At 46.1% G+C, this 16,327-nt stretch overlaps 1 protein-coding gene across 1 annotated transcript; it reads left to right on the top strand.

The window, feature by feature from the left end:
* Window positions 1-1,553: 1,553 nt before the first annotated feature.
* LOC147108391 (zona pellucida sperm-binding protein 4-like) lies at window positions 1,554-10,768 on the top strand. Its single transcript, XM_086004983.1, has 9 exons — window positions 1,554-1,813; window positions 3,774-3,952; window positions 4,025-4,122; window positions 4,203-4,336; window positions 4,421-4,610; window positions 6,763-6,910; window positions 7,018-7,090; window positions 10,413-10,523; window positions 10,592-10,768. The coding sequence occupies exons 1-9, from the start codon at window positions 1,585-1,587 to the stop codon at window positions 10,738-10,740; spliced, it is 1,311 nt and encodes a 436-aa protein (XP_085861109.1). The 5' UTR covers window positions 1,554-1,584; the 3' UTR covers window positions 10,741-10,768.
* The last annotated feature ends 5,559 nt before the right edge of the window (window positions 10,769-16,327 follow it).

The following is a 16,327-nucleotide window of genomic DNA, read 5'->3' as shown; positions in this document are numbered from 1 at the left end:
GGGATCTCATCGAAACTTATAAAATTCTGACAGATCTGGACAAACTAGATGCAGGTAGAATGTTCCCGATGGTCGGAGAGTCCAGAACCAGGGGTCATAATCTAAGGATAAGGGGTAAGCCATTTAGGACAGAGATGAGGAAGAATTTCTTCACCCAGAGAGTGGTGAACCTGTGGAATTCTCTACCACAGAAGGCGGTTGAGGCCAAGTCTTTAAATATATTCAAGAAGGAGTTAGATATATTTCTTAGAGCTAAAGGTATCAAGGGATATGGGGAGAAGGCAGGTACGGGGTACTGAGTTTGGATGATCAGCCATGATCTCATCGAATGGTGGAGCAGGCTCGAGGGGCCGAATGGCCTACTCCTGCTCCTATCTTCTATGTTTCTATGTTTCTATGACCAGTTACAACTATCGAGGAATTTTGCTGGAGCTCTTTCCTAGAGGTTTTATGAAGAGTTTCAATGGGGTCGACAGATGTTTCCACTTGTGGGGAAAGAACTAGGAGTTTGTGTAGTTTAGCTGTGACCTCTGCAAATAATTGCTGTTTATAAAATGCAATTTTGTTTTCAAGAATCGTTCAATGATTTTTTTTTGAAGGGGCACGGTTAAAGAAGAGTTCAAGAAGTAGAAATATGATTAATTCCTGAGTTAGGACATTCAACATTCCTACATTACAACAGCGACTACACTTCAAAACTACTTCATTGGCTGTAAGGTGCTTTGGGACATCCTGAGATCGTGAAAGGCGCTGTAGAATGATAGCTTCACTAGGCTGGTACCTCATTCTCCGGTATTCCTGGTGCTGCTCCTGGCTCACTCTTCTACACTTGCATTGAAGCAGGGTTATTTTCCTGGCTTGTTGGTGATCAAGCAGTGAGGGCCACCAGGTTACATATTGTGGTGGGATACAATTCTGCTGCTGCTGATGGTCCGCAGCACCTCATGATGTTTGGACTACTAGACCTGTCCTTAGTCTGTCTCCCTTAGCCTGGTGGTAGTGCCACACTACACGATGGAGAGTGGTGCAGCCATTATATATCAGCCTACATTAGACGGTCAAATCCTGCAGGGAGGCTCCAGGCCACAACTTCTGACACTAGAGCAGAGAAAGTGAGTGCAATGGGCCCGAGGGTCAGTTGCTAAGATGTTATTTGGAGCAGGAATGGAAGACTGACCCTTGGGAACCAGCGGAGACAGGCTGACAGACGGACCGTTTGCCTTGCCTGCCTCTCTTCCGCGGCTATGTTCGCGCCCGGGTGGCGCTGCAGATGGGGCACGCGGTGTCCGCCGGCACGCTTGAGGCCTTCCGCGACCGGTGGGCGCCGCGGGGACTGGAGTGCATCATCACCCCGGCCAACGCAATTTTAACTTAATTTGTTCAGTTTTATTTTATTTGTTTAATGAAAAAGAGTGACAGGCTGACAGATACAGCGTATCAAGAATGCAAACTACCTCCCCGAGTAACCCGTGGGAACAGGAACCCGCCACACTGGGATTGGCTCCAATTCCTGCCGCACTCGGAGCCCGGCCATAAAGCGGCTTGGTGTGGGAGGAGATTATTATTCTACTTGCAGCAACCAAGATGGGCCATTGGACGGTTGGCTGCTCTCTCTGCCTCTTCGCTGGGCTCTCCTTACTCCGAGCCCAGCCACTGCTTCTCGGCGATGATGTTTGTCCGACAGACCCAGGCTGGAGATTTGAGTGCGGCCACCCAGACATTAGCAGCACCGACTGCATCAGCCAGGGTTGCTGCTTTGACCCGCGGGGCTCGAATGTCCATCCCTGCTTCTACAGTCTGAGGAACAGCCCAGGTAACAAAGCGCTCCTCGACCCGATTCTAGAGGGAATACTTGTGGGGATGGGGGAGGAATCCAACTTGTAGACCAGGACATGATCCACGGACTTGTTGCTGTCTCATTCTGTGTAATGGGGCAGGGTGGACATGTCTGTTGACCGAACTCCTCCCGTGGAGTCCTGAGTGTAGCTGCTTCCCCTTGGTGTATGGTATTGTAATTAACTAAATAGAACATCAAGGTGTATGGCTGTTCCTCCCGCCATCATATTGAAGGCAGGTGTCAATAGTTGAGGTTCGGGGTATTGGAAGGAATTAGCTCGGTTTGTGAATACTTGCTGGAATGAGGAAATGGTGTCCAGTTTGATTCAGTTGAAGTCAAGTAACCTGCTGCTGAAATTGTATAATGAGTGACCCTATTGCTCTGCGAAGGTGTTGATTCTGTCGATCAGGTGGTTATTGGGCATTATTAATGGTACATGTCTGGTCTACAATGGCAGTAAATCTCAAACCTGTGCTTCATCTAATGGTGGTAGGGTGGAGCAAGTTTGGCCTTGACGGTTGATCCACCTGGTGAAGGAACATTGGTGGTAAAATTGGCCTTTCAGTAGAATTGGTAATGTGTTGAGTCTGCAGGATCTCTTCTACAGGTTGGTTGGTCAAGCTGTTACTGGATTAGTAGTTGTTGAGAACATGGAATCTTCTGTAGGCTACAATTTATATTTATGAATTCTCTCATTGAATAGCCAGTCACACCCACAGTAGTGGAAAGGTAACTGCTGTTGCAAGGAAGGTTTTTTGATGGTAAATATCTGCCACACCTGATGCATGTGTTTGGGTTGTTGCTTATAAATATTGGTGGCCTGCAGTAGACCTTTGGACTCCAATGTTTTGATTTCCATGTGGTTTGGAGTTTGCTGCTGATTGGTACAAAGTAGCTCCCACCTTATGATGTTCTCTTGAATGGTGGTAGCAAAAAAAAATCACTATCCAGTCCAGAGCTTCCAATGCAATAGCATGGATATCTTGTAGGCTGCCTGAGAATTTCATCTGAGGGCAATGCTCAATGTTGTGATCCAGGGTCGCATGATGGGCATGCTTTAATCTTCCACCTATGCAGATGGTGGCAGCATCTACCATGACTGGTTCTGAGGCAGTTGATTGTCCTAGTTTGATCCTTCAGGCTGTACTATGAAGTCCTCTATGGAATCCATTTGGAATGTTGCATTTCACCATCTGTCAAGACTGAAGGGTTTTGGCAAGTGTCCAAAATTGCTTTCTAGATTTGAGATGGGTTGGCCTAGATCGGCATGTCTCTTCTGGTGTAGCGGTAGTTGCATCTGAGACTGCATATTCACAGCGTAAGTGTGGTGACCAATTACCTGATTGTCATTAAAAAAAACATCTGGTTCACTAATTTCCTTTTTTGGGGAAGGAAATCTGCTGTCTTTGCCTGGACTGGCCTATGAGTCCAGACCCACAGCAATGTGGTTGACTCTTAGCAGCTCTCTGAAATGGCCCAGCAAGCCACTGAGTTGTACCAAACCACTGACTGTCACTGGGAACCTTCCCCCACATGGAAGGCAGCTCACCACCACCTTTTTATGGGGCAATAAATCCCAGCCTTGCCAGTGACCCCCACATCCTGTGAATTAATAATAAAACAATAACTCAATCTGAAATCACTGCTAGCCATGGGTCAAGTGATATGCAGTTGGGATATAGATCAGTCATGATCTCATTGAATGGTGGCACCGGCCTGAGGGGCAGACTGGCCGAGACCTGTTCCCAGCTAATATAAATGCATCCTTGCTCACTCCACTGTCAAACTAAATGGTTGTGCTTCTACTTGGATTCTAGTCCTGTTCCTGCTGTGAGCTGGTCTGTGGCTTTTGAGACTCTGTCCCTCAAGTCTCTGGTCTGAGACCTCTGATTTCTCCACGAATGAGCAGTGGAATTGAATTGTAATTCTCTTGCAGTGTGCACAGCGGATGGTCAGTTCATCATAGTGATCTCCAAGACCCTGACCCTTCCTGCCCTCAACCTGTCATCTCTGTATGTGAAAGATGGACAAGAAGCAGAGTGCAGGCCTAAACTAACCACTGCCCAGCTTGCGACCTTCCGCTTCCCGATTACCTCTTGTGGCTCGACCAAGCGGGTGAGTATTAATGGGCCGAGCATTCTCCACCTGAATGAACCAGCTCCCTATTAACCAGTGTCCTCATTGCAGGAGGAGAATGGAACCTTGGTGTATGAAACGGATGTGTTGGGTAAGAGGATGATTCTGACTGGGAAACTGGGCTCAATAACCCGAGACAGCACCTTCAGGTAGGAGGATGGTGGGGAGATGTTGGGGTTGGAGGGATGTGTTGCTGGATGAAGCTCCACCTGCTATTGTCTCTCTGCAGCCTGCATGTCCAGTGCAAGTACAAGGGGAGGAAAGAGACTGGCTTACAAATCAATGCCACGGTTTACACGGCTCCTCCACCACCTCCAGCTTCTGATGATGGGATTCTGAAACTGGAACTGAGAATTGCAAAAGGTACAACGGCCCTGGGTAATGGTGACAGAAGCACTGGGAATGTGTCGATGCAGGGAGTTACTGATTCTTCTGTCTGCCTTTCAGGTGGTAACTACAGATCCTGGTATGTGGATAGTGACTACCCCATTCAGAGTATCCTTCAGGACCCGGTGTTTGTGGAGGTTCGTGTCCAGGACCGCACGGACCCAATGATTGTCCTGAGGTTGCATGACTGCTGGGCGACTCCTGTCCCAGCCCCAAACTTCGAGGTGCAATGGAGTTTACTGGTGGATGGGTAAGGAAAAGTTGAATGGAAGGGCTAATGGTTATAGAAAATGATGATGGGCAGGGAAAGATCAACTGTTCAATCAAGCCTGCCCCACACTGACACTAGCATTGTGACTAGACCGTTCCTACTCATCTGAATAACCACGCAATCTCCTGGGAGAGACAGAAAACCCAGGACCAATGAGATGGAGGTGGGTGGGGGAATACTGATTCCTCTGATTGCATCAGGTGATTGCATCCAGTCCTGGAGATCACATGGGCCACACTCTGCCAAATGTTAATTGTGAAGACACTTGCCTTCTATGTGATCGGAGCTCTGCTTCTGGCCAAGGACCAGTCCAGCTCTCCCCTGGTAGGTAGGCAGCAAATTGGAACCAACCCTTTGTCTGTGTTCTAGTCACTTGCTACTGTCTAGCCGGGGGGGGGGGTAGGAAGTAGAACCACCCAACATTAGTCTATTCCTACTCTTGCCCAAACACCTCCCCATGTCCTCGTATGTCAAACTAATAATCTCAGCAAGGATGCTATACAGCCCTTTATAGATCTCCATCAGGCCACCTCTAATTCTATGCTGGTCAAGGATAAATAGACACCGCTCAATGTGTCTGAGTAGCTAAGGTGCTTGTAGCTAGGATTCATTCTTGTAGTTCCTCAGTACCTTCTCCCATGGAAGCAGAGGGTAGTGGTTGATGTGTTTTTTTGTGACTGGAAGGCTGGTTCCAGTGGAGTTCTGCAGGGCTCAATACTAGGTCCCTTGCTTTGTGTGGTGTATATATCAACAATCTTGACTTGAATATAGGGGGGTATGATTAACAAGTTTACAGATGGTACTAAAATCTGCTGTGTGGTTGATACTGAAGGAAGCTGTAAACTGCAGGAAGATATCAATAAATTGGTCAAGTGGGCAGAATAGTGGCAAATGGAATACAACCTGGAGATGTGAGGTAATGCATTTGGGGAGGGCAACAAGGAAAGGGAATACACATTAAATGGTAGGACACGAGTAGTGTAGAGGAACAAAGGAACCTTGGCGTGCATGTCCACAGATCCCTGAAGGTAGCAGGCCAAGTAGATAAGGTGATTAAGAAAGCATATGTAATGCTTGCCTTTATTAGCTGTGGGATAGAAAACAAGAGCAGGGGGGTTATGCTTCAACTGCATGAAACACTAGTTAGGCCTCAGCTGGAGTACTGTGTGCAGTTCTGGTCACCACATTACAGGAAAGATGTGATTGCACTAGAGGGTACAGAAGAGATTTACAAGGATGTTGCTGGGAGTAGAGAATCTTAGCTATGAGGAAAGACTGGATAGGCTGGGTTTGTTTTCCTTGGAACATAGGAGGCTGAGGAGACCTTATTGAGGTGGGTAAAATTGGGGGGCCTAGATCAAGTGGATAGAAAGGTCCTATTTCCCTTGGCAGAGGGCTCAAGAACCAGGGGGCACAGATTTAAAGTAATTGGTGGAAGGTTTAGAAGTGGGTCATGTGATTAGGCTGGATAGCTTTGTTGGCCGGTGTGGACGCTGTAGTGTATGTACTTTGCAGAAGGACCTATATTCTGCAGCCCCTGTATACTGCAGTACCAGTAGTGACCACCCCTGTATATAAGCCTGTGTAGTAACATTTGCATAGTAGTTCCAGGTTGCCTCCATTCAGTAAAGACCTGTTATAACCAACTCCTGCAGTCCGTGTCTCAATTATACACGGACATAATAGACGCGATGGGCCAAAATGGCCTCCTTCCGTGCTGTAACTTTCTATGAGGGGACCAAAACTAGGTGTAGTACAATTGATGCAGTCTATCCAATGACATGCATAGTGACTGAATGTTGTCCTTTGATTTGTATTGAATAGTTCTATGAATACAATCCAATACCCTGTTGGCTTTAGCTAAGTTTCTCTACATGGGTCAAGAGAAAATGTTCAGGATCATTCAGTATTGTTCCACTAATGCAGCAGTTACTATTGCACTAACAAAGCTGAACGTGACCCTAGCTTTAGGAGTAATGGGGTGAACTAATTGGTACATTGTAGATGGCTACTTTCTCATCGAAGGAATGGCTTGCACTCTAACCCTTGCAACCAATGAATGAAAATCCCTTTTTTTTTTTATTGGATCAGTTTATTTTCCTGCTCCCACTGACTGACCCTCCTGTTGCAGGTGCCCCTATGAGGGTGATGACTACCAGACCCTCCTACACCCAGTGGATGTGTTTTCTGGCCTGCAGTTCCCAACCCATCACAAGCGGTTTGAAGTGAAGACTTTTGTTTTCCTGGATGGAGATTCTGCCCAGCCCCTCACTGGACAGGTAACCAAACAGGAGTCTGAGCCAATGAAATCCTTTACTGGCTCCTTGTATAATAGCCTGGTTCATCTGTCTGCATGAAGCTCGCTGTAAACTCCTTTCCGTTCTAGGTTTACTTGCACTGCAGTGCTGAGGTGTGCTCCCCCTCTGCTCAGGATGACTGTACATCCAAATGTGGCCGAAGTGAGTCTTTGATTTAATCTCTTGCTGATTTTGTTCTGATGCAGAATTAGTTTCTAGTCAAAGCAAAAATAATTTGCTGGTGTTACAGTAATATCTGGCCAGTTCCCAGTTCCCTACAACGAGAGGTTTATCACTCTCTCCCTTCCCATTGAGAGCAGGTTTGTTCATATTGGAAGGACCCTTATCTATAAATGGGAGCCAGAACTCTTAACCAGAATCTCCAGGGCCTGACTGCAATCGTCAGAACATAAGAAATAGGAGCAGGAGTTGGCCGTTTGGCCCCTCGAGCCTGCTCCGCCATTCAATAAGATCATATCTGATGACCTCAACGCCCCTTTCCTGCCTGCTCCCCATAACCTTTGACTTCTCTGCAGCTCAAATATGTATATCTCTGCCTTGGATATCTTCAATGACTCTGCCTCCACAGCTCTGGGGTAGAGAATTCCAAAGTTTCACGACCCCCTGAGAAGAACTTCCTCCTCATCTTTTCAAATAGGCGACCCCTTATCCTGAAACTGTGCCTCCCCCCAGTTCTAGATTCCACCCTGAAGGAAACATCCTCCCTGCATCTACACTTGAGCCTCCTCAGAATCTTATGTTTCATCTAAATTCCAATGAGTATAGGCTCAACCCTGCTTCATAAGACAACCCCTTCATCTCAGGAATTAATCTAGTGAACGTTCTCTGGACTGCCTCCAATGCAAATATATCCCCCCTTTTTTAAATAAGGAAACCAAAACTACGCAGTACTCCAGGTGTGGTGTCACCAGTGCCCTGTACAGTTGTAGCAAGCCCTCCCCACTTTTATACTCCCATCACCCCTTGCAATAAAGGCCAACATTCATTTGCCTTTCTAATTACTTGCTGTACCTGCATGCTAACTTTTTGTGTTTGATGTACAAGGACTCCCAGATCCATCTGTACTGCAGCATTAGACAGTCTCTATATTTATATATATTTTTTTAAATTTGCTTTAAAATTTCCAACCAGTGGATAACCTCAGTTTCCCACATTATACTCCAGCTGCCAAATTTTTGCCCACTCACCCTATCCATATCCCTCTGCAGACATTTTATGTCCTCACAATTTGCTTTCCCACTTATCTTTATCATTAGCAAATTTGGCTACATTACACTCCCTTCATCCAAGTCATTAAAATAGATTGTAAATAGTTAAGGCCCCAGCACTGATCTCTGGCACCCCACTAGTTAGTTTGCCAACTGGAAAATGACCCATTTATCCTGACTTTGTTTTCTGTTAGTTAGCCAATCTTCTATCCATGCTAATATATTACCCCCAACCCATTGAGCTCTTATCTTGTGCAGTAATCTTTTATGTGACACCTTATCAAAGACCTTTTTTGGAAATCCAAATACACTACATCTACTGGTTCCCCTTTATCCACCCAGCTTGTTACATCCTCCAAGAACTGTAGTAAATTTGTCAAACATGATTTCCCTTTCATACAATTAAGCAGAGTCAACATGGCTTTATGATCTAAATGTCCTGCTATTACTTCCTTAATAATGGATTCCAGCATTTACCCAATGACCGGCTAACTGGCCTATAGTTTCCTGCTTTTTGCCTCCCTCCTTTCTTCATTTGTTACATTTGCAGTTCTCCGACTGCTCCAGAATCCAGGGAATTTTGGTAGATTACAGCCAACACATCTGCTATCTCTGCAGCCACTTCTTTTAGACCCTAGGATGCAGGCCATCAGGTCCAGGGGACTTGTCAGCCTTTAGTCCCATTAGTTTGCCTAGTACTTTATATCTCTAGTGATAGTCATTGTTAAGTTCTTCCCTCACAAAAGCCCCTTGATTGATTATCAATTATTATTGGGATGCTTTTGTTGTCTTCTACTGTGGAAACTGATATGAAATATTTGCTCAAAGTCTCTGCCATTTCCCTGTTTTCCATTATTAATTCCCCAGCTCCAACATTTACTTAGCTACTCTCTTCCCTTTATGTATCTGTAGAAGCTCTTGCTGTCTCTTTATATTTTTTGCTAGTTTACACATCATCTATTTAGTCATCCTTTGCTGGTTTCTAAGGCCTACCACTAATCTTCACAACATTGTATGCCTTTTCAATCAATTAGATGCCTTCCTTAGTTAGCCACAGATGGTTCATCCTTCTGTCTTTCTTTCTCACTGGAATAAACGGAGCGTTATGAAATGGCTGCCACTGCTTATCTACTGTCTTACCCTTTAATCTATTTTCCCAGTCTACTTTAGCCAACTCTATCTTCATACCTTTGTAATTGCCTTTATTTAAGTTTAGGACACTAGTTTCAGACCCAAATGTCTTGCCCTAAAACTTCTCATACTATGATCACTGTTCCCTAGGGGATCATTAATCCTGTCTCATACACATTACCAGATCTAAAATAGCCACCTCCCTAGTTGGTTCCACAACGTTTTGTTCTAAGAAACCATCCTGAATACAATCTATGAACTCTTCCTCAAGGATACCCTTGCCAATTTGATTTGTCCAATCTACATGAAGATTAAAATCACCTATGATTATCACAGTACCTTTCTTACAAGCCCCTATTATTTCTTGATTTATACTCTCTCTGTCGCTCCTACAGTGTAGCTACTGCGGGGGGACCTATAGACTACTCCCACCGGTGACTTCTTTCCTGTACTATTTCTTATCTCCACCCAAACTGATTCTACATCCTGCTCTTCTGAGCCATATCATTTCTCACCACTGCACTGATCTCATCCTTTATTAACAGAGCTACCCCACCTCTTCTTCCTTTCTGCCTATCTTCTGAAATGTCAAATACCCCATAATATTCAGTTCCCAGCTTTGGTCACCTTGCAACCATGTCTCTAATGACTATCAGATCATGGCCATTTATTTCTCTTTTTGCCATCAACTCCTCTATCTTGTTACGAATGCTGCATGCGTTCAGATAGAGCTTTTAATTTTCCCTTTACCATTTTTACCCACTCTGAAACTATTTGCCGGTGCATGCTTATGTTTGTACGCTCTGTCTCCTGTCACACTCTGGTTATCGGTTCTCCTATTGCTACCCTGCACTATTGCCTTCTCCTCCTTTCTGTCTTTCTAAATTCCCCTTCGCCTCAATCCCCCCTCCCACTAATAGTCTCAGTCTAGGTAGTGTCTAGCTGTTTGCCCATCATTGCAAACATTGAACTGGAAGTGCAGATGGTGTAACGTGGGTTGGTCTCTGGCTATATAGCAGGTAAAGTGTGATCTCCAGTGTCTAGTCAGGAGTTTTCTTCTTGGAGATGATACATGGGTGGGTCAGGACAAAACTGTCTGCTAACAATGTCTCATTTCCCAATAGAGAGACGCAGGAGTACAGGTGACCATGAGGGAACATTGGTGAGTGCTCCTGGTCCCATCATATTCCTGGAAGGTGAGAGTCATCTGTCTAAGAAGCTGCTTGAAGAGAATGGTAAGTGGAGGTTCTTCAATAGGCCACTGTGAACCCTTCCGAATATAACACCTTGTGTCTCCCAATAGATGCTGCTGGGTCTCCTTCTCGGTTTCTGCGTGGAGCAGCCATTGGCTTCATGGTGGTGGCTCTGTCCCTGTTGGTGGTGATGGCTGCAGTGTACAGGATGAAGAAACCAAGAGCTCTCTCTTCCCAATGTAGTGAGATTGAACTGTAGACCTGAACAAATAAACCAGCTGGACAGATGTGTGCCTTTTGGGTGTTGATGTGAATCATGAAATGGCTATTAGGAAGTCCTAGGTACACTAGTAGTAAACATTAAATCCCACTGACTGGAGGGACAAGGTGTAAACTGAGCAAAGCTTTACCGTCAGACATGGTAACTATCTAATCCAGCACTCCTTGTGTCTAGTTGAGGTTGGGGGGGGCCCCCCTGCCCCCACAAGAAAAAGCAAAGCCCTGGCTTTTGTCAGCTGACAAGGTGGGGGGGTCATTGGGAAATCCTTTTGCTCTAAAGAATGACCTGATTACAATGTGCATTAGTACTTACAGTAATATTGTCTTAGGCTGCCCTGCATTCAACTTCTAACCAGTTTTTTCTTTATTGAGGATTAGACCTTGGGTTGACTTAGATCCTGGGAAAGAATGTGTGGGTAACTTGGTTTGTTCTATGCAAAAGCAGGAGTGTGGCACATGATCAAGATGTCTTAAATTAAGAAACCACCAAGGCTGCTGCAGTGGTGCCTGAGAACCTTCACCTATCTCGTCTACAAGGGTCATACTTTTTATTTCTCTCCTGCTCCCTCCTTCCCTGCAGCTGCCTGTTTGCCATGTGCCTATGATGGACTGCAGGCTGAGTGCTTTTGTGTAGTGTGCTATTGTTTGGCATGGCACCTCAAGTGAACAGTTGAGGACCTTTTCCTACAGATGCTCAGGCTCCTGCCTGTAGGCCTAGCAGACCTTTAGTGGAACAGTATTTCTCTTTGGACTGGGTTGGGGATTCATGGCAAGAACTGAGCCAGAGCGTCACTGATCTCATTAGACCCAACACCAATGTCGGGCTGGTCAGTGAAGCAGTGCCCTGCAGTGGGGACATGGCTGGCATGGACATAGATGATGGTGGCCATGTCTCCTCCACTGCCTACATGGCAGAACTGTCTAGGGCTTCAGCTGCTATGATTATGCATCAATCCCAACCACATTACAGCCAGCCACCTTACCAGTTGTGTATGAAGGATAGATGTCTCCCTTTGCCTTGAGGGCAAGTGTGATAGTAGAAAATAACAGGCATGTGGAGCTCACTGATGCCCATTTTTTGGTCTGCCCTCTGGCTCCTGCTCTACATGGGGAGGAGGGTGAGAACCATAGCCTGGCAGCTGAATCTAGAAGTTGTGAATATGAAGAATGTATTTTAGCAGCTCAATGTTGTGCAAAGGACTCCCCGGGGGTGAGGGGGAACTTCAGTTGCGCTTATGGGGTACAAAGCAACTATTGCCTGGGCACGGCGATTTTTGCACCATTCGTGAAATTGACCAGATTTTGCGGCAGTGCTCAGCACTACGCCACAATCTCCTGCGCCCACAGATCATGACGTCAGTCGAGCGTATAGCACCCTGGACCGGATATTGAGTGGCTGCACCTGCTGCTAGCAACGACAGGTTGAGGGGAATGTTTTGCAGTCGGGAAGGGACTGGGGAAGTGCTATTTAAAGGTGACCGCTTCATGCCTCTTTGTCTGACATTTTTGCACTACTCAGTGAGACACACTATTGGAGAGATTCAATGCTGTGAAGGAGTTTTGGGTCCTGAGTAGCATTTTGCAGTATCATTTTGATTTAACCTTCCTTGCATGCATCGATTTTTAGAAGAGACTATGGGGGCTTCACTCTAAGCTCCTTTCCAAGGCGCCTCCATTGTTCTTTCCAGCAGATTTGATGTACAGGCCTTTGAAGGCTGGAATGAGCAGGGTGTGCAGGATGGAGAGCAAGATCGACAGACCCCTTAAGAACTAGCCAGCGCCGGTCTGTTCCATTGCTGACTGACATCACATGAGCTTCGCCAGCCCTCTGAGGTAGCTCCTTGCTGTTGGCGCCTTAACACAGGTGTGTAGCACCGGATTTAGTGCTCCAATCACCTCCAGGGACGATAGAAGCCACGTTTGGAGACGGAGGCAATAATTTGCACTTTGTTAAACTTTGCACCCGGCTGATAATTGCACCCCAAACAAGGTGATCCCAAAATCCTTACCCCCTGCCCTGCCAACCACCCCAGGAGTTTAGATTACAATGGCCCAGATTTTGTGGACAAAAGACTGTGTGAACTGCTTTTGCTGTTAATATACAGATTGGCCAGCAAAGATACTCCCTGAATTTCAAATCCCACCAGTTGCTGATTGATTTATGCCTCTCCACCATTAGTTTTGCATAAATGACATTTTCCCTTAACCTGCCTGTGCTTTTAATGAAGTTGTTGCAGTTGTAGATTTGCCAGAGTTCAGTTTCTTGTGTAAGTACCCTTTCACTGACTGATCCCCTCTCTGGCCCGGATAGTGAACAAAATGTAGGGTCTCTTTTGTTCGTCTTGTGAATTGTTCCACATTTTACAAATTCTTGCTTTGCCTCTTGATCCTTGATCGGAGCTGACATTAAATTTACCCACTCTAATTCACCCTCCTTCTCAGTTAATTCTTCAATCAAGGAGATACACCTCTTGTTCAGCCAGGGTACTGTTATCCTCACCATGCTGATTATCACCTCACACTTCCACCAACTTGGTTGGCAAAATTATTAAAAACCTAATGTCTATCCATGATCCTGACCATATCGGCAGGAGTGACCACAGCACAATCCTTGTGGCGACCAAGTTCTGTCTTCCCTATAGACATCCTCCATTGTGTTGTGTGGCACTACCACCATGTTAAATGTGATAGATTCAGACCAGATCTAGCAGCACGAAACTGGGCAGATATGAGGCGCAGTGGGCCATCAGTAGTAGCAGAATTTTATTCCACCACAATCTGTAATATCATGGCCTGGCATATCCCTCACTCTACCATTAACATCAAGCCAGGTGACCAAACATGGTTCAATAAGGAGGAGCAGCACCAGGTGAACCATAAAAATGAGGTGACAACCTGGGGAAAGTGCAACCCAGGACGATATGGATACTGAAGCAGCATGCTACAGACAAAGCTAAGCGATCCCACAAACAACGTATCAGATCATTTGTGAATGGTGGGGGGGCAATTAAACAACTAATGGGGGGGAGGAAGAGGAGACTCCAAGAACAACCCCATCCACCATGATGGCAGAGCCCAGCATCTGACTGCAAAAACGAGGCTAAAGCGTTTGAAACCATTTTCAGCCAGAAATGCCAAGTGGATGCGCCATCTCGGCTTCCTCCTGAAGTCCCCACCATTACAGAAGCCAGTCTTCAGCCAATTCAATTAAGCTCCATGTGCTATCAAGAAATGGCTGAACACACTGGATACAGTAAAGGCTCCAGCTGTCGTGGTGAGGACTTGTGCTCCAGAACGAGCCGCGTCTCTAGCCAAGCTCTTCCAATATATAATTACAACACCGCCATCCACCCGACAATGTGGAAAATTGCCCAGGTAGGTCCTGTCCCCAAAAAGCAGAACAAATCCAATCTGGCCAATTTCCAGCCCATCGGTCTACTCTCAATCATTAGCAAAGTGACATCAACAGTGCTATCAAGCGGCACTTACCAAATATATGCTCACCGATGCTTAGGTTGGGTTCTGCCAGGACCACTCGGCTCTAGACAGTAAAACTGAAGTCCGTTGGAATCATGGGGGAAATTCTCAACTGGCTGGAGTCATACCTAGTAAATAGGAAGGTGGTTGTTGGCCAATCATCTCAGCCCCAAGACATGGCTGCAGGAGCTCTTCAGGGCAGTGTCCTAGGCCCAACCAGCTTCAGCTGCTTCATCAATGACCTTCCCTCCATCATAAGCTCAAAAGTGGGGAAGTTCGTTGATGACTGCACAGTGTTCAGCGCTATTCAGAACTCCTCAGATAATGATGCTGTTCATGCGCTCATGCTTCAAGACCTGGACGATATTCAGGCTTGGACTGATAAGTGGCAGGTAACATTCGCACCACACAAGTGCCAGGCACTGACCATCGCCAACAAGGGAGAGTCTAAACACTGCCCCTTGACATTCAACGGCATTACCATCACCGAATCCCTCAGCATCCTGGGGATCACCATTGACCAGAAATTTAGCTGGACCAGCCATATAAATACTGTGGCTACAAGAGCAGATCAGAGGCTGGGTATTCTGTGGCAAGTGTCTCACCTCCTGACTCCCGAAAGCCTTTCCACCATCTACAAGGCACAAGTCAGGCATGTGATGGAATACTCTCCACTTGCCTGGATGAGTGTAATTCCAACAACACGCAAGAAGCTCAACACCATCAAGGAAAAAGCAGCTCGCTTGACTGGCACCCCTTCCATCACCTTAACCGTTCACTGACTCCGCCACCGGCGCACTGTGTCTGCCGTCTGTGCCATCTACAAGATGCAATGCAGCAACTCGCCAAGGCTTCTTCGACAGCACCTCCCAAACCCACGACCTCTACCAGCTCGAAGGACAAGAGCAGCAGGCAAATGGGAACACCACCACCTCCAAGTTCCCCTTCAAGTCACACACCATCCTGACTTGGAAATATATTGCATTTCCTTCATCATCGCTGGGTCAAAATCCTGGAACTCCCTCCCTAACAGCACTGTGGGAGTACCATCACCACATGGACTGCAGCGGTTCAATAAGGCAGCTCATCATCATCACCACCTTCTCGAGGCCAGTTAGAGATGGTCAATAAATTCTGGCCTTGCCAGCAATGCCCACACACCAGGAATGAAAAAAAAAACCTTGTATAGTCTATAATGTTTACATTCTGCATTTAATTGTTCATTTATTGTTTTTGATCTGAGCTAGATTAACCAATTTGTATATAGAAAACCCAATTATAAATCAGAAGGATCCAAGGGGATGGATGGGAGGAATCATTGGAAGAACAAAGGTCCTACTAGGATGATTTCTTAATGGACTGATCTGTTGTCCACCTATTTGGTGTGCAGTCCCTGTTCAGGTGAACACACCCTCCGACATTAGTTAGATTGAACTGTAGACCTGAACAAATAAGGTCAGTAAGGACAGTGTATTTTTAGACCCGATTTCTTAAAAAATTCTTTTTTCAAAAATTTGATTAATTGCTCAAAATAGTTTTTTTTAAGTAATTTCTAGTTCATTTAATTGGTGTGATGTTTTTTAAAATGTTATTTAAAGTTTAAGTGTTGTTTTGGGTGCCCGTACTTTTCATGAGTTTGACAGTTCTTACTATCAAACTCATGAATTAAGTTTTCCCTCCCCTGATTGGCTGCCCAGTGCTCACCTGATCCCAGCCGGCACATCGCACTAACTACGCCGCTGGATCAGGCAAGCACAGCGCCCCGACAGCTGAACCGGGCCAGTGACAGGAATTCCAAGCAGACCCAGGCTTCAGCTGTCGGCATGCCGGGTAAGTGCACATCGGGGGCTTGCACGCGCGGCAAGCTCCCGAACCTAATTTCTGGGCCACTAAATGGTAGCACACTGAAAAGTGCAGAAGATAAGAGGAACCTTGGAGTGCATGTCCACCGATCCCTGAAGGTAGCAGGACAGGTAGATAAGATAAGGTGGTTAAGATGGCATACGGGATACTTCCCTTTGTTGCCGAGGCATCTATCTATCTATCTATCTATACATATAAAAGGATCGTGGTGTCTGTCTGTCTGTGTG

The sequence above is a fragment of the Somniosus microcephalus genome, chromosome 13, assembly GCF_052327205.1.
Source record: "Somniosus microcephalus isolate GS21.2 chromosome 13, FLI_Smic_1.0, whole genome shotgun sequence".
Classification (NCBI taxonomy): domain Eukaryota; kingdom Metazoa; phylum Chordata; class Chondrichthyes; order Squaliformes; family Somniosidae; genus Somniosus; species Somniosus microcephalus.
Note: the sequence above shows the minus strand (reverse complement) of the source record. Positions and strands in the feature narration are given on the sequence as shown.